A 26212-nucleotide genomic window follows, 5' to 3' on the forward strand; every position below is an offset into this window, starting at 1 on the left:
CTCACCTTGTGAATTTTCATCATTCGCTAGCCTAGATCCATAACCTTTGAAGCAATTCCCTCAAGTGTTGGTATGTTATGTATGTATTTTTGTAAAGCGCGCGAATCACCGGAGGGCATCTCGGCGCTGTATACCGCTGGGGAACCCGTCCGGGATTTCCCTGTGGGATGGTCCCTGCTGGGAATCCCCAAGGTGGAGCCAAGCATCCCCAGCGTTGGGGGGGGGGGGGCCGTTGTGGAGATTAGGCAAGCTACTGCCCAGAGTTGCCGAGTGGGACCCCTGGTTAGAGTGGGCACCGAGGCGAGAATTATCGAGTCCGCTGACCCTGGTCCATGACCCTGCCGCATCGGGAATCGAACCCTGGTCCCGGGCCGACTTCTGCTTCTGGGTCTACCACCTCTAACCAGTGAGCCACACCACTTGGTAGGTGGCATTGTGTGGCTCCGTGTCGGCTCCATCCTACCTCTGATGTGACGTCGGGACCCCTATATATGTGTCATCTCAGTGCGCTGTCAGTAACTTTCTTTCTACACCTTTTGATCTGAAGCCAGGCAGTGCAACATTTTAAAAGACTTTTTTCCCTCAGGAAAATATGTTCCCCTTGTAAATACTCTCATAGTGTGCAGGTATGGACCCTAAGACAGCAGATTTCAAACCGTTTCGGGACTGTAAGCATCAGATGTCTGTTACGGACACACACACCATCTCCCTCTAGTGCCTTGGCACCTCACGAGACACAAAGTTGTGTTCTTGTTGTATGAGGATGAGCTGGAAAGCAATCCTTGACTGCAAAATCAAACTCGCCATTGCTTTACTCCATAAATAGTCAGTGATGCGGTCGTGGTCAAAGTTGAAGGTGTGGACACCCCCTAACTCCTGTGACTGATCCACATCAAGATTGTAGTGTTCGATAAGTTTAGAAAACAATATAAGAAGCACAAGAAAACCACAAGACTCCCCACACTGTTCTGAGTCGCGGGATACTTCCAGGCTACGGAGATGTTCCATGGAACTCCTGCAGGGCTTCTGCTTTACCACCTCCCTCTGCCAACGGACACACAGACAAATTGTCAGCTAAAAAAGGCTACAGACAAAATCTTGGGTACCCTACGGAATCCCACTGGGGCACCTCTGGGTACCGCGAATTTGGGTAGGCTGCAAGTAAGGGTAGATACTTTACTGATGCCGACCGCACCACTTGATCTGCATCCGAGGTCAGCCTTTTCCTCAAGCGCAGGCTCCAGCCCTGGTGCAAAATCCAATGCCGTGCATGGCACTGAGACCAATGCCACTGGCCTGAGCCTCTGCCCCTGCAGTGACGTCTCCAATATTGGGCCTGGATCCTATAGTTCTATCGTACTCTGAATCTCAACCCATATGCCATTAAACTTTTTCTGACCCAGAAGACCAGTTTTATCACCAGGATGATGAAGTGGAGGATTTCTATGAAGAAAGCAACGTTTTTAAGGACTTACAAGATGGCTACCGAAGAATCTGCTTCTTTTGCCACTGCCATTAGGACGACAGCGGAAGTCCTAGACATAACATTACCTATGCATGAGATGAAACTAGTGCTTTCATAGGTCCTAACCCTGCATCTATCACTGAAGAGTCTGTTGCCTTTTAATGAGGTTTTTATTGATGTACTGATAGACACCTGTGCAAAACTAGTATCTCGCCCGACGTTAACAGGTGGCAAGACTGCACAGACCTCCTCGCCGGGGAACCTGACATTTTGCTCTAGCTCCCTATCCCGGAAAACTTGGAGGTACAACATCATCCAGCTGCCTGAGCCCCAATTCATTCCCTACCACACCACCTGCCAGGGAATCCAAGGGGATGGAAAAGGTTGCAGAGTGCGTATTGTTGAGTACTATACTTGCCTTGCCATCCGTTAACATCCCGTGCCTTTTGGTATGGTATTCACACACCTTGTGGGACAGGGTGGTGGAAATCTTGCCAAATGTCCTGAAGGAGGTCAGACAAAACCCTGCAATGTCCGATCCTCGACTGTCAAAATGCTGGAAAATACACTACATCTTTCGTCCTGGACACAACCTCCTGGGAAGATCAGTCGGGACAAGTGTTGTGTTTAGGCACCATGCCTGGATTCAATCCTTGGGCTTTTCATCAGATGCACAGTAGCACCTCATGGACATGCCCCTTGATGGCTCAAAACTTTTCAAAGTGAAGGCTGAGTCGACCCTCAAGAAATTTTAAGACAGCTGGACCTAGCTCAGTCTGCCCAGCAATTTCCCTAACTACAGTGCCTCTTTCGAGGGTTCGATAGGGGATATTAGCAGAGGCAACACTAACAGGGGCCTCAGAAGTAACAGCTCTCCAGCCCTTTCAAGGTGGAGGCTGGGGGCTGATTTCCAGTGTTAAGGTCCCCAAGGGCAATGCGTTAAACCGATCTCCCTCCTTGCCCCCCTCCAAGCAGATGCCACAAAACAGCCTTAAATTATCCTCGGTGGCACACGATCACCTGGTAGGAGGTCGAGTCACCTTTCACCTTCCCAGATGTCAGAGCATCGCATCAGACCAATGGGTTCTCCAGGTAGTGGAACACAGATACTCCCTGCCCTATCCCTACCCTTCCTGTCCTATCCAACGGAAATGCCATCCACGCTGCTACATCTCCCACACCACCTCCCGGATGACTACGTGTCCAGAGAATAGAGAGGTAGCTGGCATCATAGATTGGGACTGGTTGCTACTCCTGTTATTTTCTGATGCTGAAAGGGAACTGAGGCATTTGTTCCATCTTAGGTCATCGCCCTCTGAACATCTTCCCATGGAAGGACAAGTTCAAAATGCTCATCCTGGCCTAGTCCTATATGCCCTGGATCCAGAAGAGTGGATGGTAGATCTGGACTTGCATGACGCATACTTCCACATTCCCGCCCTGCAGTCCCACAGGCCTAACCAATGTTTTCAGGTAGACCACAAGCACTTCTTGTTCTTTGTGCTACCCTTTGGCCTTACTAGTGCACCTCAAGTGTCCATAAAGATGATGGTGGTGGTTGCTGCTCTTATGAAGAGGTTGGGAATGTAAGTCTTCTCATATTTCGATGACTACTAAGGGCGGGCTCGTCCCGAACAGTCAAAAGACACCTACATACGACCTGTTGACATCAGTGAGTTTCTCCATTCATTTGTCTTGTCATTCGGAGTGCTTCACAGCGGCTACTCTTCATTAGAGTCATCCTAGACAATGTGCTTTTCTGAGCCATCCCTCCACCTCAGCGAATCCAGGGTATTCGGGTTATGAGCCTGATATTTCAACCTTTGACCTGGGTCTCAGTGAAAGTGGCTTTAAAGCTTCTGGGCCTTTTGGCTTCCTGCATCCTTCTTGTGTGGACCATGCCAGTTGGCACGTGCGGGCTCTTCAGTAGGATGGGAAGTATCAGTGAGTGGGCTCAGCACCAAGGATACCTCTGAGACTCTATCCAGGTGTCGAAGGAGTCTGTGAAAAATATGCAGTGGTTGCATATCTACCCCAGTTTGACAGGTGAATGACCCCTCTCCCTAGCCCACCCAGAGCTATCTGTCTTGACAGAAGGGGATGTCATCTTGTAAAGTTGGAGTTCAGAGGACTCTGGTCTCCAGGGAAAACTCACCTCCACATCAACTTTGCTGGAGTTGTGAGTGATTTGCTTGGCACTGAAACTATTCCTCCTGACCACCAAGGGGTAAAGGGTGCAGGGACTCATGGACAAAATGGTTGCTAAGTGGTTTTGCAATAAGTAGGGCGGCATGGGTCATGGATTCTCTGTTAGGAGTCTCTGCGCCACTGGAAGTGCCTGATTGCCCAGCATTCTTCCTGATAGCCCAGTAGCTGGCAGGATCTTAAACTAGTAAATCATGAAAGGCTGTTTCACTCTATGGTATCACAGGGTATCTTCCAGCAAAGTGTAGAACCCTGGCTTGATCTATTTGCCACCACACAGAATGTGCAGTGTCAAAAGGTTTACACGTTGGAGTTCCCGAGACAGTCCTCCCTTAGAGATGCTTTTTTGCCAGCATTGAGGGCCAGGACCCTGGTACGCCTTTCCACCCCTCCCTTTCATGCACAGAGTACTCAAGTAGCTCACGACAGACCTGGCCCAAGTCATTATAGGGGGTCCCGGATTGGGTGAAGAGAGTGTGGTACCTGGAACTTCTGGCCATGAGCATATTTGCCCTCCAATTGGCTGGCCCCTCGGCAGAACCTCCTGTTACAATAGCAAGGCAAAGTCTTGCACCCAAACCTCTACAATTTACACTTCAATGCATGGAAATTGAACAGCGAAAAATAATGGCTTTCGATCTTCCTTGCAAGGTGGCTGATGTCATCTTAGCAGCCAGGCTGCCCTTTACCAAATCGATTTATGCAGAACACTGTGAAGTTTATTGGGTGCTCTTCCCAAAGCATAGAAACCCATGAATGCGCATCAATCGGGTGTTCTCCAATTTAGTTTTCTATTGGTCCAGCAAGGCCTTGCTGTGGCAACAGTTAACGTTTATCTCTCTTACACTTACCTGACCATCCATCCCTCTTTAATACACCTGTTGTGTTTTTTAGCTAGTCCATATGTTGCCACCAATTCCATTTGTCTTGGCCCAATTGGACCTTAATTTGGTACTCACATACTGTGCAGTCCAAAGTTCAGAAAGTCAGAAACCTTGCATTGCCCATCTGGAATAGGTTCAAATTGAGATTTCGAATTTACGCTAGAGTGGAATCAAAGAAAACAAATTGGAACCCTCACATTGGTTGTCATCTACAGTGGTGCTTTAGAAACCAGACAATGAGAAAGTGTGTAGACCTAAGGGACTTTAACAATGCCATATGGATTGATTGACACCACCTTCCAAACATTAGTGAATTTGGCTATATTAGTGAAAGTCATGTGGTTTTCCCCAATAGACATAACTCAATTTGGCAACACGCAGACAATAAGTGATCTTGCCATTTGATTTAATTTTTCACGCTGTCTGGAGTGCTCCTGTACAAGCATATGCAATTTGGTTTGGTGTTCATATCTGCCTAATTTCAGAGACTGATGCAAGGTATATTTGGTGATATGGTTGGACGGTATGCTAATTTCTGGACAACGTTTTGATGCAGCCTGAGACAGAGGTGGAACTTGTTGATAGGTTGAGTAAAGTGCTGTACATTTAGCGTTGAAAACGTTATCAGTCAAGGCAGAACAGTGCAAGTTTAGGGTTGACTATGGGACTTATTTGTGCCCTATCATTGACAAGAAGGTGATTAGACTAAAAAAAAAGTTAATTGATGCCATATTAAATGCAATGGTACCTGCCAACAGGGATTACGTGAGATCATTTTTGGGTGTGATCAAGCTCTGTTCCAATTTTGTTATACATTTTTCTGATAAAACCAAAATAATGCTTGAATTGTTGTTCAAAAGTACAAAACAAAGTATGGGATAAGGATTTCCAAAAAGAGTTTTAAAACGTAAAGGAAAGCAAATATGCCCTACCTTTAGGTATCTTTGATTTGAAGTGCAACACTATACTTACCACGGAGGTAAGCGCTTATAGACTTGTTCCTGTTCTAAATGAGATACAAAATGTTGAGGAAAAAGTTATTGCTTATGTGTTCACTAAATGACACAGAAACACATTACAGCAAAAGACACAAGATGCTGGATGGAATGTTTCACAGTGGCAAAACATTCAACCCCAGTCACAGATCTGGGTTTAATCCATCGTTATTTTGCTCACCAAGCCACCCCAGTTCAGACATGGCCATATGCAAATCAGTCTTGACCCTGTGCCTCATGGGAACAGTCCAGACCGAACTGCCAAGCCATGTCTTCCTTGGACCGGAATCAAGCATCCTAGAACCGGTTTCTGGCTATCAGCCTTCATCAGCCAGGATAGCTTGACTCCAGTGGCGTAGTGAGCACAGGACCCACGTCTGGGCATGCCCTTCCCACATAGGGTGAACAGCAAAACACACAAGATGATGGACGGAATGTTGCACAATGGCAAAACATTCACCCCCAGTCACAGATCTGGGTTTAATCCATCATTATTTTATTGTGGAGACTGCCATAACAGTCCGGGACTGCTAGGGGGTGACCTGGGGCAGGAGAAGGCCCTAGTCCACGCTAGGGGGTGACCCCGTTGGAGGAAGGGCCTGGACCGGGTGACGGCTGGGGACACTCAGCCGGCTGTCGGCGCCACCCACGTGCCTGCACACCACGGCAAGAAGGAAGGGGCACCTCCTGGGCGTGAACACGCGAGGTGGTGGTCCTACGTCGGGGGGCCAGCTCAGTGGACGCCCCAGATTCTCAACTGCATGACGAGTGTTGGGAGATCAGCATAGGGGGAAGCGGGGTTGGCTGTGAGTAGAGCCCAGCGCTGACGCACCTACGCGGGGTGTAAGAAGGCACTCTTCAACGGAGAAGTGAGGCCCGAGGGCCGACGCCAGAGGCGAGAGAAGACCACTGAGGCGACCGCGTGGACGGGAGAGACTGAGGCGAGGGCGGCAGGAGCAACATGGCCGGCCAGAGGAAAAAAGGAGACCGTACCCTCCCAGAGATGCTTAACAAGGGGCAGCCAAGGGGGAAATGGGACCATCCTCTCCAGGGGCATCTAAGCAACAAAATGAATCCACCGAGGGCGATGTGCCCATCACAAAATCCTTCCTGGAGACCTTGTTCAAATCTCTTCGCGAAGACTTTCAAACGTTGAAACAGGAGGTCGCAGGGGAGGGCAGAGAGATTAGGAGAGAGGTGGACGGTCTCGGCGAGAGGGTGGCCACTATCGAGGACGCAGACCAGGCCAGAAGTGAGGAGCTAGAGCAGCTCCAGCAAGAAGTCCTACGCCTCAAAGACCAACAAGTGGATCTGCAGGCGCATACGGAGGACTTAGAAAACAGGTCCTGAAGGAACAATATCCGGGTCCGGGGGGGTCCCACTTAAGGAGGAAGGGGCAGCTATAACGAGCTACTTGCAGGCCCTATTTTTGGCATCCGGATTGATAGAGCTCACCGAGTGGGGCTGGCGAGGCGCGCACCTGCCCCCCCCCCCCCCCCCCCGGATATCTTGGCCTTCTTGCCAGACTTTCCGCTTAAAGAACGAATCCTCAGGGAAGCAAGACGGAAACAACCCTTGCGGTTCCAGGGTCAGCCGGTAGTATTGTACCAGGACCTCTCTGCCATCACGCTCCAAAAAAGGAAGGCTTTCAAAGTGGCCACAGACTTCTTGCAGGACACAGAGATCCCCTATTCATGGGGTCATCCATTTCGCCTGATATTTAAGTGGAATGACACCTTGCACCAACTTCGCTCCCTCCAGGACACATGCGCTTTGTTGGGCATCGAACAGATGGAGGAGCCCAAGTCTCCGAAACCCTTCCGACAATCATCTAGGAGAGACTGGCATCAAATCATTCGAAGACACTCACCTGCTGCGAGCTTGAAACCCGACTTTCACACCATCACGCAGGAGAGAGCCAGTGCCATCCAGGAAGTGGCCAAAGACACTTTGTCGTCAGATTGATTGATTCATATGGGGGGGGACTCATTTGCACGTTGGCATTTCAGGTCGGGGGCGGGCAGGGGGCAGCGGAGGTTGACTCCGTTGCATGCTCCTACAGGTAAATCGCCACAGCCCTGCGCTGCGAGAGGGCAGGACTGGGACATTGCTCATTTGTAGGGGTAATGATGTTGGGGTTAGGGAGGGGGGGAGGCGGTGGGGAAACGGGGTTCAGGCAGGGAATGGGAGTTGGATGGTTGGGAGGTGGCTGTTGGGGATTGGAAGGGGGAGGTCGGGTAGGTGCGGTGGGCTCCGGTGTTTCGCGCTTCCGGGGTACAGGGGCTGGGGTAGGGGGCTAGTGGCTGCCTTGAGAGAAAGCTGGGCCCGAACCGACTCCACTCATGGGTGACAGGGTCCTCAAGGTTCTCACCCGAAAAGTAAAGGGGCTTTCCCTCAGCAATACTACTCCTACACTGTAGAGAAAAAGGCGGGGGTAGCTCTTCTATTTGCTAGGCATTTCAAGGGCCAGGTTGGGGACAAAGTCGCAAAAACTAAGGGCAGGCTCCTAGCGTATAATGTGCAGGTGGGGGTATGTCCATGACATTGGGGTCGATATATGCTTCGAACACCAAACAGGAATCCTTTCTCACAGGGGCCTTGGCGGATGTTCTGGCGTTTCCATCGCAATACACGCTGGTGGGGGGTGACATTAACTTGGTAATGGACGGAGACAAGGACAGGCCATCTTTATGGTTCCGCAGGCGCAATCTCCCAGGAGGGTAGGCGGTGGTTGGACAGTAGAGGATTTGTGGACCTCTGGCGGGAAGCACACCCGAACACCTCTGGATACACATTCTACTCACATGTACACCGCACATATGCCCGGCTGGACCACTTTCTGGGGTCTACCGATCTCGCTCCCTTAGTCAAAGAAACCGACATTATCCCAGCAGCATTGTCAGACCACAACGCGGTCACACTTCACTTATCGGTTCCCCGCCTGAAACCGCACAAAGGCCGGTGGCGCCTCAGGGAGACACTGTTGCAACGCAAAGGGGTCACACAACAACTACACAAACGTATTACGGAATACTTAAGGATAAATGATAATGCAGGGGTACCGGTAACAGCGGTGTGGGGGGCGCTCAAGGCGGTGGTACGCGGCGACCTCATCGCCATAGCGGCAGCTGAAGCTCGAGAACGTAAGGACAAGAGGCAGGCGTTATCGGCGCAGGTGCTAGAATTAGAGCAGGTACATAGCAGGACAGGGGCCCCCAGAATCTGGCGCCATCTAAAAGCGGCTAGGGCTCTTCTCGCGAGCCTGGACCGAGCAGAATACGCGGCTTTACGCCTCCAACACACGTACTACGTGGGGGGCGACAAAACAAGGCGGCTTCTGGCCAGTATGCTGAGAGCGAGGGCCCTCAGATCTAAAATCCCCTCTATTCGGGATCAGGGGGGGCACATGCTCCAGGAGGATGATCAGATAGCGGAGGCATTTCGGGCGTTTTATGATTCACTATATGCCGAGGATCTAACCCTAGACCCAGAGGGTGGGGTCACCTACCTTGCAGAGGCGTCGGTTACAGCCCTTAATGAGGGCTGCGCGCTTTCTTTAGAAGCTCCGATACGTACGGAGGAAGTAGTGTCGGCAATAGCACGTCTGAAGCCTCTGAAAGCACCAGGGCGAGACGGCTTTTCGGCAGGCTTTTAGAAAGGTTTCTGCCCACTGATAGCTCCCATACTTACCAAACTGTTCAACTCCTTTCAGGGACCAGGCTCCATTCCCCCAGACATGCTCGCGGCAGATATTATCGTGTTGCCCAAGCCCGGCAAGGGCGCGTCACAGTGTGCTGCATACAGGCCCATTTCATTGCTTAACTTAGACCTCAAACTTTTCACCCGGATTTTAGCGGCTCGTCTAGGTCCCTGCCTTCCAGGCATCATAGAGATCGACCAATCGGGCTTTATTCCCCACGGCAATGCAGCGATAACACTAAAAGACTCATGCATGTCATTGACAAAGTCCATTTTAATGATTCGGACGCGGCTCTCCTCTCAGTCGACGCCCAAAAGGCGTTCGATAGGGTGGATTGGAGATTTCTAGACAAGCCCTTGGCGTGCTTCGGAATTGGAGATCGCTTCCTGTCGTGGGTCGCTAGCTGTTATGACGCGCCTCAGGCAACCATTCGGGTTAATGGGACGGGCTTGCATACCTTTGACATCCGACGAGGCACTATGCAGGGGTGCCCGCTCTCGCCTCTGCTGTTTGCCCTGTATATCGAACCATTCGCGCAAAGAATCCACGACAATCCGGATATTGTGTGGGTCAAGTTCGGAGGTGAGCCGCAAACCCTAGCCTATACACAGACGACATCCTGGTGGCGGTAGACCAGCCTGAACGCTCCGTTCCAGCTTTCCCAGCGGAAATGGAGACCTTCGGGAACGTTTTGGGCTTTAAGATGAACATAGTGAAGTCCCTGATTCTTCCTCTGGCTGCAACGCCCGCAAAACCGCTGGCGGATTGCGGCAGTTCGAGGGACTTTCATCCCGTATGTCTCCGCCATACTTGGGGATCACCCTGACGCCCAGCACATCCCAAACGGTCGAGAAAAAGAACTCAACACTCTATGACCAACTCCTAGGGGACCTGAGGAGGTGGCGGCAACAGCCACTGTTGTGGTTAGGGCGAGTGGCGGCGATAAAAATGTCCCTGCTGTCCAAGATCCTCTACCTGTTCCAAACCATCCCAGTCACACCACCGATTGGGATGCTCCAGAAAATTCAAGATGCAATACGGCAATTCGTGTGGGCCGGGAAACGTCTGAGACTTCAACGGGATCTGGCCAGACGGTCTCCTGCAGAAGGAGGCTTGGGTATCCCTGACCTTCTCCGATACTTCCCGGCGACACAGCTTCGCTACCTCCTGGAGTGGAACTGTCCTGAATCAGAAAAGAGATGGTTATTTCAGGATCGGGCGATGGCCCAAATGTCGTTGTGGAGGGTTCCCTTTTTGCGTTGATCCGACAGGCCTTCCTATATTAAGAAATCACCTATTACGCGCACGCTACTCAAGGTGTGGGATGCGGTGGCGGTCGCTAGAGGCCTCACCACCTTCCCTTCGCCAATGACTCCGATACTTGATAACCCAGCCTTCCCTCCAGGGATGGACCGGGGGGTATTCCTTCAGTGGCGCTCTTCAGAATGTAGATCGGCTGGTCACCTGTTTGATGAGGAGGGCTTTATGCAGCTCGATACCCTGCAGGAGATGTATTCCCTGATAGCGCCACAGCGCTTTCACCACGAAAGAGTCGGACAGACAAGCGATCACGGACCTGTATAAATTGCTGAGCCCACCCCCGCCCACCTCGCGCTCTGCTGGTCAGAGGCGATGGGAAAAGGATCTCGGAAGAACCTTTACAGGCAAAGAGTGGCATGACATTTATTACAGGGCCCACCACACTGCCAGGAACGTGGCGAGCAGGGAATCGGCAGTTAAGATCGCGTATTACTGACACCTCACCCCGGAGAGGCTTCATCAGGGCAACCCACACCGCAGCTCCGCATGCTGGAGGGGGTGCGGTCAGGTGGGGACACTGACCCATCTGTTGTGGGAATGTACGGAGGTAACAGAATACTGGACGGAAGTGCTCTCAGACATTGACACGCACTTCGAGACAGAGATTCCCCGTTTTCCAGCCTACACCTTACTTGGTCTTCCCAACGCCCTTACATTTCCACTTAAATCGATCAGGGGAAAACAGATGGGATGGCAGTGGGGGCAGCGGTACATCACATCCTTTCCCTCTGGGGCTCCACGAGGAAACCTACACGCACGGGTTGGCTTCATTGGCTATGGTACATAATGGGCATGGAACGGATACAGGCGACACTCACACAGTCAGCGGACTCCTTCATCACCACGTGGCAGCCTTTCATTTCGTTACTAGCTGGAGAATTCACAGAACTGGCCTGTCCAAAATATCTTCGGGTTCTACGACTCACGGATGAGTTTGCCAGGGTGACCGGCTCCACCCCCTTGTGACTCCAGGCACTCGCTCTTAGTGCTAGGGTTGGAAGGGCACATCGACACAGCGAAGGGCGGGTGGGGGGGAGGGGAGGGCACAGTTGGGGAAAGGGGGGAGTTTGTGTTTCGGGGGGTTGTATGCACTCATATAGATGAACCACCATTACCCGCTAGCACAGACACATTGGCCTCCCTCGCGACAGAGGCGGACCCCCATTTGGGTGGAGGGGGAGCACTATGCGGGTAGTTGGGGCGGCCAAATGGAATTGTATTATGTTTACTGCTGATAAACTCAATAAAACAAATTTAAACAAAAAAAACTATCCTACATAATATAGGAAGCAGTATACATAAAGTAATATTGTTGGTCATTGGAATAGTGTCCATTTTGGAAGCTAGGTTAAAGAATTGTCATTAGTTTTCAGATTTAAAATATGTTTGTGGAGGAATGTGTTGTGTGGAATTGTCAAGTAGAATCATTCCATAGAGCCTGTCCAGAATATCATTTCTGATGGATAATTCTCACTGTAGATTCCATCCCCCAATTGACAGACTGGATTCTGAGAATTTTGTCGAGGTGCTCCCGGTTGCTACTAGGTGGTGTTGTGTGGCTCTGCGCTGGCTGCATATCATCCTGTAAATGATATAGTGGAGCTTCATATCAATGCCACTGTTAAATTCCTTGATTTTTTTGCCTTCTGATGCGGTGCCAGAGCTCCGCTCCCAACTTGGTCGGTTTTTCAGTGCCTCCAAAACTTTTCCTCACCGAAAACGACAGGATTCAAGCTGGAGGGCAAATGCAGGAAACAGATGTCAGTCATGGATCTTCATGAGGTGTGCCTGGGCTACGGACACAGTCAGAGTTGTGTGACAAATGTGCTCTAATGTTCCTGAAGGTGATTCAAGACTGGGAGGCAGAGTTTTAGGACTCCAAAAACAAGAAGTTGTTGTGGTCTTCTCACATGTTCGGATCCTGGTCACGGAACATCCTGCGACCGCTCCGCTTCCCACTGGAAGTCAAAGTCAAAGAATCTTATATAGCGCACATATCACCGGTAGGTCTCATGGCACTTGAGGAGGATTCCACTGCCTGGGATCATATCTGATTCCATTTAGAACAGCCATGTTTTCAATTCTCTGTGAAAGCGCTGGTTATCTGAAATGGACGAAAGTTGGAACGGTAGCTTATTCCAGAGATAAGGGGCGAGAAATGAGGAAGATCGACACCCATTTCGTACAGTGCGGACCCGTAGTGAGGTAAGAAGAAGCTTGGAGCTGGACCTCAAGATTCTAACGGGCTGATATCTTTTGAGGGACCATCTAGGGACTTGGACCCATCCCATACATCTGACTCGAGAGATAGGCTGTGAGGGCGACTTAAAACCACTTGGGCCTCTAGTTGCGTTCTCACTGACAGGTTCCTCCCCAATGCAATATTTTCCCTCAGGATCTGGTACCAAGCCCATACCAATTCTGGTACAGACTTCCACCCTGGCCCTATGACCCACGCTGGCTCCGGCCACTCAGATTCTGGTGCCAGCGCCACCAGCACATGATCTGGTGCTGAAAGCCATATCCTGTCCCAAATTACCTTCAGATCGAACTCAAGAGATGCAAGATTACTAAAGCACAACCTGTTGTCATGCACCCTGATACTAACCAAGTGCCTCTACTGCATCACAGCTATCAGGAGAGGCTTCATTGTTGTTTTGAATCCATGATCCCGTGCCAGATCAGGGTGCACCCCAGGCCATTGAGGTTGATGATGATGGTGAGGAGGATAGCTTGCTCCCTCCTCATTACACCAGTAATGACTTGGACATTGATGTACAAAATATCAGTGGGCTTGATACCTGCCCTGAGACAGAGCTTCTCTCGCCACATGACCCATCAAAGGAAGAAAGTGCTTCATAGAAGTGGTGGTTTGAAGGGCAGCTGAGGTATTACAATTTTAGCTGCCCTCCAATAGAATTAAAAAAAAGTTTTGAAAAAACTTTAGCGCTTGGGCCTGCAACAGCTGAGCCCTTTCCCCCTTAATGAGATCTTCACAAATAACCTTGATGGCTGGTTGATCAAAACCATGTTCTTGGTTGCCTGTGTGCTGTCATAGACCGGCGCCTGGTGATCTTGGTTTTCTTACCAAGTACCCCACTTTGGACACCCTGATTGTACAGGCTTTGACCAATATGGTGAACCCTGCTGTCATAGACTGGCGCCTAGTGATCTGTACTTTCATTCCAGGTACCCTACTTTGGAGACTATGATTGTACCGGCTTTGACCGATAAGGTGAACCCTAACTCATTTCCAGCCAATCATCCGGATAGAGAATCCAAAAGATTGATGTCTTTAGCAAACATATTTTGCTCTGTCCGCTTAGCGCAGCAATCTGTAAATGCAGCCTTTCTGTTCGATACACAGGTGCCCTTTGGAACATGGTCAGCAAGATCTTGCTGGCAGTCTTAGGGCCTCTCTGGCTCAGATGATACAGAACCTCAGGACTTGGCCAAGTATGTTATTTGCGCTGGTTTGGATACAACAGACTACATTGGTAGAGCAGTCATGTCCATTGTTTCCTTCATAGACATTCCTGGATGAGGTCTAGTAGATTCTCCAGCGATGTACTAGCTCCACTAATGAACAAGCCCATTGATAGGTCTCATCTATTCAGAGAGGGCAGACTCTGCTTTGGAATGCTTTAAAGATAGCTGAGCTACAGTGCTTTCTTTGGGAGCTGTTGACCCCAGCCAAACTATTTACACACCAGTTCTAGAAACTTAGGGCTATTCCACAGGGCTAGCATATAGGTAGAGGCAACCTTCCCAGCCGGTGATGTAGCAGACATCGCAGCCCTTTCAGGGCTGTGGATCTGGAAGGCAATACGTGGCCTGGGCACCAGTCTATCTGCTGCATCATTTGCCCTCAGTGGCGCATGCCCAGCCAGTGGGGTAGCAGGATGCAGTGCTTCCTCCCGGATTGGCGATCCATCTTGTACGACATTTAGGTCTTGTACATTGATCTAACAGCCTACGCCCTACCTTTTTTTCCCCTTCTCACTCATTATCCCTCCAACACCAGAACGAATTTCAGCAGAGCATCTTTCCATCCTGCTATAAGAGGTATGCCTTTCCCTCTCCATCCAGAGCTGACAGTGGTGACAGATACACCGCTGCTGGGTTTGGGGGGGGTCACTTAGGAGAGGTGTAGATCAGAGTCGGGTCTTTAGGTATGGGCTGGCTCCACATCAACCTACTGGAACTAGGGACCTTGCATCTGGCCCAAATGCCTTCCTGTTGTGCATCAAGGGTAGACCTGTCCATGCTCTCACGTAGAACACCATTGCCATGAGATTCTCTAAAAAGCAGGATGGAGTGGAGTCCTGGATCGTTTACAAGGAGGATTTGTGTCTCTAAAGGTGACTAGACCACCAGAGCATCTTTCTGGTCACCAACCACCTATCAGGGTCTCTGGGTGAAGGAGCAGATGTTGTCTGGCAGATCAGAAATGACATCTTCTTCCCAAGTTTGTGTATGGCGTCCTCCACAACTGGGTAACCCTGGCTAGATCTTTTTGTTATGTCAAAAATGTGCAGTGCAAACAATTTTGTGTGTTGGAATTTCTGAAATGCTTTCTGGCTGGAATTGAACATGGGACTACTGTACACTTTCTGAGCACTACCTCTCCTACCTCGAGTTCTGACGATAATCATGAACCTGTGGCTGTGGATTGGCCCAGGAGAGTGTGGTATCTGGAACAACTGAGCATGAATATCTGTCCTCCAATCAGGCTACCACTTCAGGAGGGCTTCCTGTCTTAGCAGCAATGCAGGGTGCTCCACGCAAATATACCAAAGGTACATCTCTGTGCATGGAGATTGAGTGGCGGCAAGTAGCTGCTTTTGATCTGTCTCCTGAGGTGGTAGATGTCACCCTCGCTGCCAGACTCCCTTCCATGAAATCCATTTATATATTGCACTAGGGAAAATTTGTAGCCTGTTGTTGTGCCCATACCACTCACCCCCTTAAAGGCCAAGCTGGTGTTAATCCTTTTGTTTTTCTTTAGTCCTTAAAGCCTTCTAGTGAACACTGTAAAAGGGTATTTATTTGGCCCTTTTGGCCTTTCTATGTTGCTAAATCAACCGTCCTAATTCAAGTTACCTGTTGTATTGAGATTAATTAAAGCTTTGACACATATTCCCTTCCAAGTCGTTTTGGAAATCACAGTTGGACAGTAACATGTTCTTAGCATTCCTCGTGTGCACACCTTTCGAGCCTATGCATAACTGCTTTCAGCATGTCCTCACTTTGAAGACTGTCTTGGTCATTGCAATTATGTCAGCTCATTGTATGAGTGAACTGTAAGCAATACCGGTGCAACAGCCATACACTCCTGTTTTTTCTAATAAATTGCCCCTGAGGACTCGGGTGGCCTTCTTACCTAAAGGTGTGACTCCCTTCCACTATTGGGTTATCCATCACTCTACCAATGTTGTTTCCCCTCGCCCCTTGAAAGATTTAAGCTTTTACTTAGATTGTACTGATGAACACTGAGTGGACAATCAACGTTTTATGGTGTTTTCTGTAGCAAAGAAAGGGGGAAAGCTGTGCAAAAGTTGAGTTGGAATGGTCTGCTGCATTAAGCTCTGCTACGCATTAAGCTCTGCTACGCATTGACCAATAACAGCCCCTAGAAGGTCTGGGGTCCATTTCACCAGGGCTACCACTGTGTTGGCATGACTTGTGCCTGTTCTTTAGCTGCCAGGCTGCAATGTGAGCTCACGAAGCATTATTGCCTCTTGACAACCAGGTCTGGCAGAAATTGTACTTTTTTCCCTCTCGATCCTGCAAGACTTTATGGTCTGAGCCCACACCAGAGATTCTCGACCTTGGGGAGGTACTGCTTTCCTATCTATTCTAAGGTGAAGAATCTGCTGTTAGACATATCTATCAAGAACAAGCTACTTAGTTTCGGTCATGGCTCTTTCTGGTAGATTCTCTATTTAACTGCAGATTTATCACTGTCTTCCCACTTAAGTGGTTTTGTGAAGTGGCCTTTTTTTAATATCTAAAAAGTTCCCAATATGTTCTCGGCACACAGTTGTCTACACTCCGGGTCTGAGTATGCAAAAAGTGAAAACACAAGAAACTGATGTCAGTATGCAGTGGTGGCGATTATATGTTGCTACAGTCCCTCAAGTCAGGAGCCGTATGGAGCCATCACAGACCTGAGTAATGCTAAATAGAGGTACATTGTAGCACTGCTGCAAAGTTCTTCCGAACCAGTCTGGTACCTGAGGCATATTCTAAGATTAGCAATCTTAGCTTGAATAGAGTATCCACTAGAAGGCAATTAACTTATTTGTTTGGAATTTTATGTTTTAGACCTGAAGTCGATTGGAATGGAGCTTTGTACCCTACAGCCGCTCTGATGAGTATAATGAATAAGCTACACTTCAACTTATGCTCTTGATTGAAAGTCCCTTTCATTTAAGCACTTTAGAACATAACAAACTACCTAAAATGGACTGAGTGGTCCCTGGTACAGTGATGCATTAGAAAGTTAATGTATTATGAAATGCCGAAGATTACTGAAAGTGATAGGAAGTATACAGGAAGGTTACTGGCCGTGAAATAGTAACCCAATGAGCAGGATAGTGGCCTATAAAACTGAAGTTGTGCCCAGCATTATTTGCATTATTCGGTCCAGAAATATGTTGTGAGATATTAGTTAACAAATATGTCCTGACCCCTAGGTCTCTTAATTCCTCGAGGTTTATAAAGGCGAACATAGTACCCTTAAGCACTATTTTGTAAGTTCAGCCTAATAAATAAAAATATTGAAATGTTTTACATATGTAATCATATTAAATGTGTTTTTTTGCAGAGCTTGTTTATTTTTGAAAACCTAATAGACCTACGTCACTGCTACACCTTTCCTGTGGAGGTCGAAGTGAGTACAGACATTTTTAATATCTGCTTACCTATGTGTAGTCACTCAAATGCCAACCTATTTGTAGTTAAATTCGTTGTTTTAAGTTTCTTTTTAGTGTGTGCCGGTATTGCTCTTGAGTTATTCCTACCACTTTTGGCTTTACAATGGATTCAAGACCCCTTCACATTTTCCCATGAGGTATTTTTTTTCTTTCATGACATTTGATTCCCTGATTACAAAGTCTTGTCCCTGGGAACATATTTTGTGGACTTCATTATTTTTTCATCTGTGGTCGAGTTATATGAACTAGTGCACTGTAGACAGTGCTTTTCTCGTTGATCCACAATCTCGGGTATATATTGGAACAGACCTGCCTACAACTATTCTACAGATGTTACTGTAATAGCCACAAGTATTCTACTACTAGCAAGCAGTAACTTTGTCAGTTTCCCTTGTTTTGCACCATTGGAATTAGAAACTGTAATTTTTTTTATTCCGCTTTAGCTTCCCCTTTTTAGGTCTCACGCCTGGATTTGCAGGGGCGAAGCCCCTGCTGTCGCAAAGCGAGACTATTGGAATCATTTCAGTCCTTTCCGCTTTCAAGGACTACCCCGAGGAGACAAGAGACTGGCACGCAGCCTGCCGGAATCGGATCAGGTCGCGCGCGTGAACACGCGCTCCGATTCCGGCAGGCTGTTCACAACACATGCACACGCAGGCAGGCACACACGCAGGCACACACGCAGGCACACACAACACACAGACAGACAGACAGACAGACAGACGCACACACACACACACACACACACACAACACACACACACGCAGACAGACAGACGCGCACACACACACACACAGACAGACAGACAGACAGACAGACGCACGCACACACACACACACACACACAGACAGAGGCACTGACCCCCCTCCTCACCGGGCTCTTTCGGCGTGTTCTGTGTCCCCAGCGCTGGTCTTCACCCGGCCCCCTCCTGGGACCCGGGACTTCAGATGCCGCACTCCGCTTTGGCGCCGGGGCTCGGAGCGCGCATGCGTGGGCAGCCCCCGCCCTCTCACTGTAAGCCCGGGCTGCTTTCGGTTTCGCTGGTCACGTGCCCGTAGCCACGACAACACGCGGCGCGCTCGCGCGGACCCAGAGAAGCGGCTGGCAAGTGGGATCCCGAGCGGAGGACCGGAGCAGCCAACATGACTGGTTTTTTATTTGTTGCAGCTTTATATAGCACCAAATCGATCCAAAGGTATTGTACACTGGTCCCTCTCACCCACTTCTTGTATTTTTAAATTTACGTCACAATGTACATTGTTTGCTTATTCGGGTTTAGATTAGACAGTGTCTTATGGTTGTCCCATATTAAGATGAGCGGCATTGGTACAGCAATTGGAGTTCGTTGTGGGAGGTGCTTAGAACAAGTTTTTACGAGCCGAAAAAAAGAGGCTACAATGGAGAGGAAAACACCTCTCTTGTTTTCCAGCAGGAAATAACCAAATGATATTGAAATGGATTAATAGTGTGCAGCTGTCACTCTATAAGGGTGTCATGGAGCCGACAACTGGCATAGCTTATATTTGTTGAAACGGGTTTCCAGGTCCCTTCCATATCTCCAGTAGCTGGTTTTAGCTCCAAGATGCTGGGAAAAGTAATCCACAACTTTGGGGAAGGGAAAGGGAAAAATCTCTTGCCCCTTCAATTCAATTGAATTTGATTCTAAGGGCTGTCAAGAAAAGGGCTTCCGTATATTGTAAAGATCGACTTGGTTAGTACTCCGCTTCTCTGAGAGAATCGCATGCCAAATTTAGTAAAGCTTCTGTGAGCCAGACAGGCATCTTAAAAGTACTTTTGTTTTTATATGTAACCAATGTATGTAGTTTTTAAGGCAGAGGAGACTGAATTATGTTGCTTAATTCCAGTTAGTAGTCTCGCTGCCCAGTGCCCAGTTTAATACGCTCTGTAATCCTGCAATAGCTTTTTTCTAGGAGTACTACATAGAATGTATTGCAGTAGTCCAGGAGTGATAAAATCATTGCCTGGACTATTGGTTTGTGTCTGCCTGCCTAAGAAGCACTTTGTGCAGCATCCTACGATACAGGAGACTGAGATCATATTTACTTGTTTGTTCTGGTTTAGCTCATTGTCAATGATGAAACCTAATTATTTTGCTGCTGGAGCCAGGACGGGATGCTCTCCTAAATCTACTGCCAACTATTTACGTGCACTGGTAACGTAGAGGGGTCTAAACACAAAAATTCAGTCTTGCCCCTGTTCAGTTCCATTGCATTGGTACACATCCACTGTTAGAGCCACCGTACCACAATCATAGAAGTTAGCAGTCGCCTTTGTCTCATCCACCACAGACACTACAGTTTGGGTATTTTGCATATGACATAAAGGGCAACCCAAAGCTCTGTTAGTTTTGCCAAGGGTGAAATTTACAGATTAAACCGGTGAGGGTTTGCTCGAAATGGTGCCCAGTATCCCACGTGGCAAACCTTGTTTTGGGATGAAGGAGGACATCCCAACATTTATTTGAGTGTGGTTGGATAAAAATTAAAAATCAATTCCCAGGGTCTTTCTTGTGCATCCATTGTTTTTTATCTGCCTGTCCGAACAGGATGCAAAACAGCGTGTAATGCAACATGGAGATCAAATAGTAGCAGTGATGCCCTATGACCCTCGTCCAAAAGCTGTCTGATCTTGTAATGTGCTGCCACCAAAGCAGCCTCTGTGCAATGTATTGGCGTGAAACCAACTTCCGTTTTATCCAGTAAGTTGTTAGCTTCAATATGCCATTTCCGTTGTCTGTCAATTTCTCTCTCCAGCACTTTTGCTGGAAAACGCAGACCTGAAGTGGACCTGTAGTGGCACAGTTCACCAGGGTCTGGGGATGTCTTTTCGAAAATGCAGAATGTTTGTACCTTTTTTTCCATGATTGTTGACATGTTGCATAGTTATTTGACAGATTGCGTGCATCTGTCCTTGTATGTGCCAAATCATCAGCCACCAGGTGGAAACATAAACTGAACTTGGTTCAAGGTTGCCCCATATCTTATTGATGGAATTAAGGCTTTTTCCAAATTGACCATAAACATTTCTAAACCGAATAACCTGGATACCAGGTTAGGCTGAGAATCTTGATATACATTTTCGTCAGTTCCTACCAGTTTAAAATGTTGACTAATTTAATTTTATCATAAAAGGATGAGAAGGATTCAAATAGCTTTGCTGAGCCAGGGAGTTCTCTTCACCTGAATGTGGGAGAGGATATTCTTTGTATTATTTTTTTTGAATTATGCGCAGCTAAAATCCTATTGGTCAAATAGTTTTAAAGCTAATTTGTGTGAGTTTTAATCATTTTTAGCTCCTTTTTTTAACACAAACGTTTCTTTCACTGAGCATTACTTTCTCTATTTTTGTTTGTACATTTTGGACTCTGTCAGCTGTTGCCAATTTACAAAAATACCATGGAACTGATGGAATTCGCTTTTTATTGCTTTTAGATTTTAAATAGGAAATTAGGTTTCATGCATTATTTACCCAGCAGCGAAACTGAGTTGCCAGTTGGATTGCATCCTTTCTGCTGTTGCTTACAGGCAGGCAAGTTCCTACAAGGGCTACTTTTATTTCTGCTCAGGAAAATGTCTGTGATTGTAGACCATGAACACCCTATTCAGTGCATTACTCTGGTGAGTGGGGCTTCTTTCCTATTGTCTTATTTTGAATGCGAACCATTGTGGCAAGACTACACCATATTGATTGGTTCTCAAAATAGAAGGGTCAAGTTCATAGTTAAAAATAGATCAGTTGTACCCGGCGTATGCTTTGAAGCGCTTGCTCATGGGAGACAACATGGTATATACCATCCTGTACTCGGCTGGACTCTGGAGGCGGTTGCCATGTGCCACGCGAGTGGTTTTTATGGTTTGGAGGCGGGTGCTGCGTCGCATGGGCTGGTGGGGTCGGTTAACGGCGGAGACACCGTTGTGGCATAACGGACGGCTCCCCACGCTGGCCTCGCTGCCGGGCTTTAGAGGATGGGATTCCATCGGGATCTCATCGCTTGGAGACGTTATGTCCGGTGTAACCCTTAAATCATTCCAGGAGTTGAGAGACGAGTTCCACATGCCCAAGACCCAATTTTTTAGGTATCTACAGTTCCGTCACGCGCTCGCCCCTAGCATCGTGGGATTGGAGACGCTGCCGGAGTTCAGCCCTGTAGAAGCGAAGATATTCATGGGGGACCTTGGAGATAAAAAGGTGTCCCGTATCTATCAAACGCTAGTGACTCACTGCTCCCCCTCCCTGCTGTCGTTAAAGGGTGCTGGGAAGGGGATGTCGGTCCCCTGGATGAGGACGATTGGAGAGAAGCACTGGAGTCCCCGCGTGGAACTGCTATTGCGGTACGACTCCGATTGATCCAATTCAAATATCTACATAGAGTTTACTATACACGGGAGCGACTGTGGAGGGCGGGTCTGATTGGGTCCCCGCAGTGCCTCCGCTGTGGAGCCAAGAGAGGTACCCTGCTGCATACTGTATAGTCGTGTGATGCTCTGACTAGGTTCTGGAATGGTGTGTGGAGCTGTCTGTCGGAGGTGCTTGGCTGGGATCTTCCCCGTACCCCTCGCTTGGGCCTTCTACATGTTCCAATTCCAATTCCAAAAATTCTTTATTTCGGCCACATAGGCCATAAAAGATGCAATAAAATACAATACATATATTTAAAACACAGTATTTACATATAAAAGATTCTACTGGACCTGCATGGGGTAAGGGATACAAGGTAGTACAAGTTCAAGAGGACATTTTCTTCCTTATTATCCATGCTGCCATTAGAAATTTTGAAACAGCAAAGACAATATGGCCCAGAGTGTTGGTTTTCATGACCCTATAGGCCTGTAGGTACTTCCTGAAGCCCAGGTTCCGACACAAAGGTGCTATCCAACGCCTCCTCGGGCTCTGGTAAGCGTGGCAACCAAACATTATGTGTAGATCATCTTCATCATGGGCTTTACAGCATGGACAGAGTTTGTCACCCCCTATGGACCATTTGTAAGTGAATACTTTGGTAGGGAGTGTACCAAACCTCCATTGCAAGAACAGTTTCCTCGCCAGGAGAGGAAAAATAAAATCCATAAAAGGTTCAAACACATAAGAATTTTTGGATTCCATAAAACGTCCCGTCAGGGTGCCACTATTATGAGCATTATCCATATCAACCAGGTTTTTGTTCTTGTACAGCTGGGCAAGAGTTTTACGCGTAATCCTTTGACAGCCCTGAGCTGGGTCATCCCATAAGTCTGGCAAGTTCAGGCTAAACAGTTCCGACTTGATAAATGCCAGCCAGGGAATTTTGCAGTTGGCATTCAACCTCATAACATGAATAAGGTCCTGTCTATAATGATACAGTTCCTCGGTGGTCCATATCCGGTGCCAAAACTTCACGGGTTTCGACAGAAGATCCTCAGCAATAGAGGGAAGGCCCAAGTCTAGTCTTAGGGGGAGGAGTGGCGTACCTTGCGGGAGAGCAAGTAGGCGTCTCAGAAAACTATTTTCCACACCTGCCAGAACCTTCCCTGCTTTATGTCCCCACAACTCACTACCATACATGGATGCTGCCTTCGCTTGGGACCTGTATGTTTCCAGGGCCGGGCTTACAGGCTTAAAGGTGGACTTGTTAGCCACCTTCAAGAGTGCGCCCGATAGCTGGGAAAGTTTCAGCCTAGATCTCGCTACCTGGCAGTCCCATGATAAATTTTCTTGAAGTGTTACCCCCAAATATATAAAGGTCGAAACCCTCTCAAGACTAGTTTCCCCCAGTTTAGGATTGGGTCTAGCTTTGGCAGGGGGGTTGAAGATCATAAACTTAGTTTTTTCCGTGTTCACCTCCAACCCATGTTGGCGACAGAAAAGGCCAAAACCGTTCACAATCCTCTGAATCCCCATGGGGGATTTGGAAAGCAGGAGGGTATCGTCAGCAAACATTATTGCCGGGACCCTCCTGCCTGCCAAAAGCGGGGCATCATTGTCCTTAACAGCGTCAAGATGTTGAATGACGCTGTTAATATAGAGACAGAACAGGGTCGGGGCCAGGACACAGCCCTGTCTGACGCCTCGACGGACCGGGAATTTGCCCGAGAGCTTACCATCCCTCCCACACCTTACTTGTGCATAGTTGTTCTCATGCAACCTGATGATGATACTAAGGAGGTGGGGGGGTACTCCTAGCTTTTGCAAAACCTCCCATAGTTTCCCTCTGGGGACTAGGTCAAAGGCTGACCTCAGGTCCACGAAGACCATGTACAGTCTTCCTCCCTCTAACGTTACCGTCTTCCAATATAGGAGAAGGAGGCGGAAGATTTGGTCCATGGTCGACGTGTTCTTTCTGAAGCCAGCCTGGAGGGGGCTCATGATGTCATTGTCCTCCACCCAGTCTAGGAGATGGTTAAGGATAAGGCGCGCAAAGAGCTTTTGGGGTACATCTATTAGGCTAATAGGCCTGTAGTTGGCAGGGAGCAGAGTGGATCCCTTCTTATGGATTGGAACAATCTCTGCCCCCAGCCAGGACCCGGGGATTGCCTTCTACATGTGCTGGAGGGTGTGGGCGGTAATGCTTACAAGCGTCACCTTTTGTTCTTGGGCTTGGTGGTGGCCAAACAGGACCTGGCACGGGCATGGAAGAATGAACGCGCTCCCCCCCTGAATGCGTGGAAGGCTGGACTGGACTATTTTATGGGGTTGGAGCGCCCGGTGTTTGAGGCCAGGGGATGCCCTCGGAAACATTACAGAATCTGGAAGCGTTGGGCTGAGTATAGGGGGCTGACTCTGGAGCCTCCAGTTGATCCTGATGACGATCCTACTCTAGATGCAGGACTCCAGGCCTAGAGCGATGCATGGCGCCGGGCTTAGTTTTGATACCTACAGGAGGCTTGTTGTGATCACGTGCAATGGGTTAGGGTGGGATAAAGGGTGGGTAGTGGGGCTGTTGGGTGGTTGTGGGTGGAGGGAGGAGGTGGGGGGGTGGTTTGTTTTATTGATTGGGCTTTCAAGATATTGAACCGTGTATTGCTACTGAGCAGTGATCTCCTGACTGTAGAACGCTGCATTTATGCCTCTGCCTGATCAATGAATAATAAAATTTGTTGTGGAAAAAAAAAATAGATCAGTTGAGTGACCTTTTGCATGTGTAGAAGAAAAGACTTGATGCTCTAAAGTTAAGGGAGTGCAGCAACTTGTCTGATATGTCTATGCTTTTTAGGTCGAGTCTGCGAAAAGCGCGCAAAGCGCGTTCTCACTGCGAGAACTATAGTTGTAATAAAAAGGCTTAAGGTTTTCTTTGTCGTGTGTATTGCAAGAAGCATGAGAGCAAATACAAGAGACATGGAGACACAGTAAAAATTTTCATGTAACATATTGTCATATACAATGTCAATAACTCAAACTTTAATGCTGCGAGACCTATTGCATTGCAAATGCTTGTTTCTTAGGACATTGTTCACCCTCTTTCAGTGTTTTTCTGAGTATTTCAATTTGTATTGTTTGTTGCCCGTGTTTCAGTATGGTATGCATTACTCCCTCTGCTTGCTTCCATTAGCATTGTTTAACACCTCTCTTTAATTTACCATGGTTATTGTTTACTTTCTTTTTGCGTTTCTGCTTTTGATAATCCCTCTACAGGTTTCAAAATGTTGTTGGTAACTGCGTGTGTCAGTTTGGTGTTTACTTCATCCCTGTGTTTCATTAATTTTGTGGTATTGTATGTGACATTATTTATTTATTTTATTTATTTATTTATAAAGTTTTATATAGCGCGAACAGGATCCTGAAGGATATCGGATCGCTTTACAATAAATTGGTGTTTTAAGATGTTGGTGTTTGCTTCTGTTGCTGGTTTCTGTTTTTCATTGTGTTCTAGGTTGTTTCTGCCTCAGTTTTACTGTGGTTCTGTTGATAGTTCTGGCGTTAATGTTTCAATTAATGTTGTTTACTACCTCTGTATTTCACTGTAGTAATGTTTACTCCATCATCATGTTTGATGCTTTATCATGTATGTGCGCTGTGTGTTTCAGTGTGGTGTTGGTAACGATCTGTGTGTTTTACTGTGCAATTTTTTTATTTTTTTTCACATATTGTTTACACATTATTTTTAATATGGAATTGGTAACTTCCTCTTGTGTCTTTCAGTGTGGTGCTGTTTCCTACAGATGTTAGTGTAATATTGGTTGCAGCCTCATTTTTTTAGGTCGAGCCAGTGCGCATGCGCTGTTCTGCGAGACTTATTGTAGAGGAGTAGTGAATTGAAGCCGGCCCATTCTCTGCCCATATTTGCCATTGGCTTGTGTTATTGTCCGTCCTAAATGCTGGCTTCTGATTCATCCATAGACAGGTTAGTCCCTCCTTAGTACAGCCTCCTCTTCATTTGCCTCCTCCCTGGCGACTGGCCCCTTTACTTCGGTTGTTACACTGTACGCGTTATTTAGACTATGAGCACTATTTTCTTTAATGAGGTTCTCCTACTGCAGGCACGACATGCTTTGGTGCCTTCTTTACTCTCCCCCCCTCCTGTTGTCGTGCCTTCTACCCCCAACCACCCGCCCTTCCTCCCATTGTCCGTGATGCCACAATTTGCAATGCAATGGATCTTGCGTATATGCGAGACCTATTGCATTTCAAATGCTTGTTAAGGTGTGCGAGTGGCAAATTTAGCTGTTTATAAACGTTTATTTGATTACTTAATAACATTATACATGGAG

General features: G+C 47.9%; 1 protein-coding gene across 1 annotated transcript in view; it reads left to right on the forward strand.

The window, feature by feature from the left end:
* PRKDC (protein kinase, DNA-activated, catalytic subunit) overlaps nt 1-26212 on the forward strand; it is a 3158350-nt gene that overhangs the window by 1043138 nt on the left and 2089000 nt on the right. The window contains exon 44 of the mRNA XM_078687323.1: nt 17399-17464. Coding sequence (XP_078543449.1) covers nt 17399-17464 — 66 coding nt within the window. The remainder of the gene's footprint in view (nt 1-17398; nt 17465-26212) is intronic.

This window comes from Lissotriton helveticus, chromosome 4_1 (assembly GCF_964261635.1).
Source record: "Lissotriton helveticus chromosome 4_1, aLisHel1.1, whole genome shotgun sequence".
Lineage (NCBI taxonomy): Eukaryota > Metazoa > Chordata > Amphibia > Caudata > Salamandridae > Lissotriton > Lissotriton helveticus.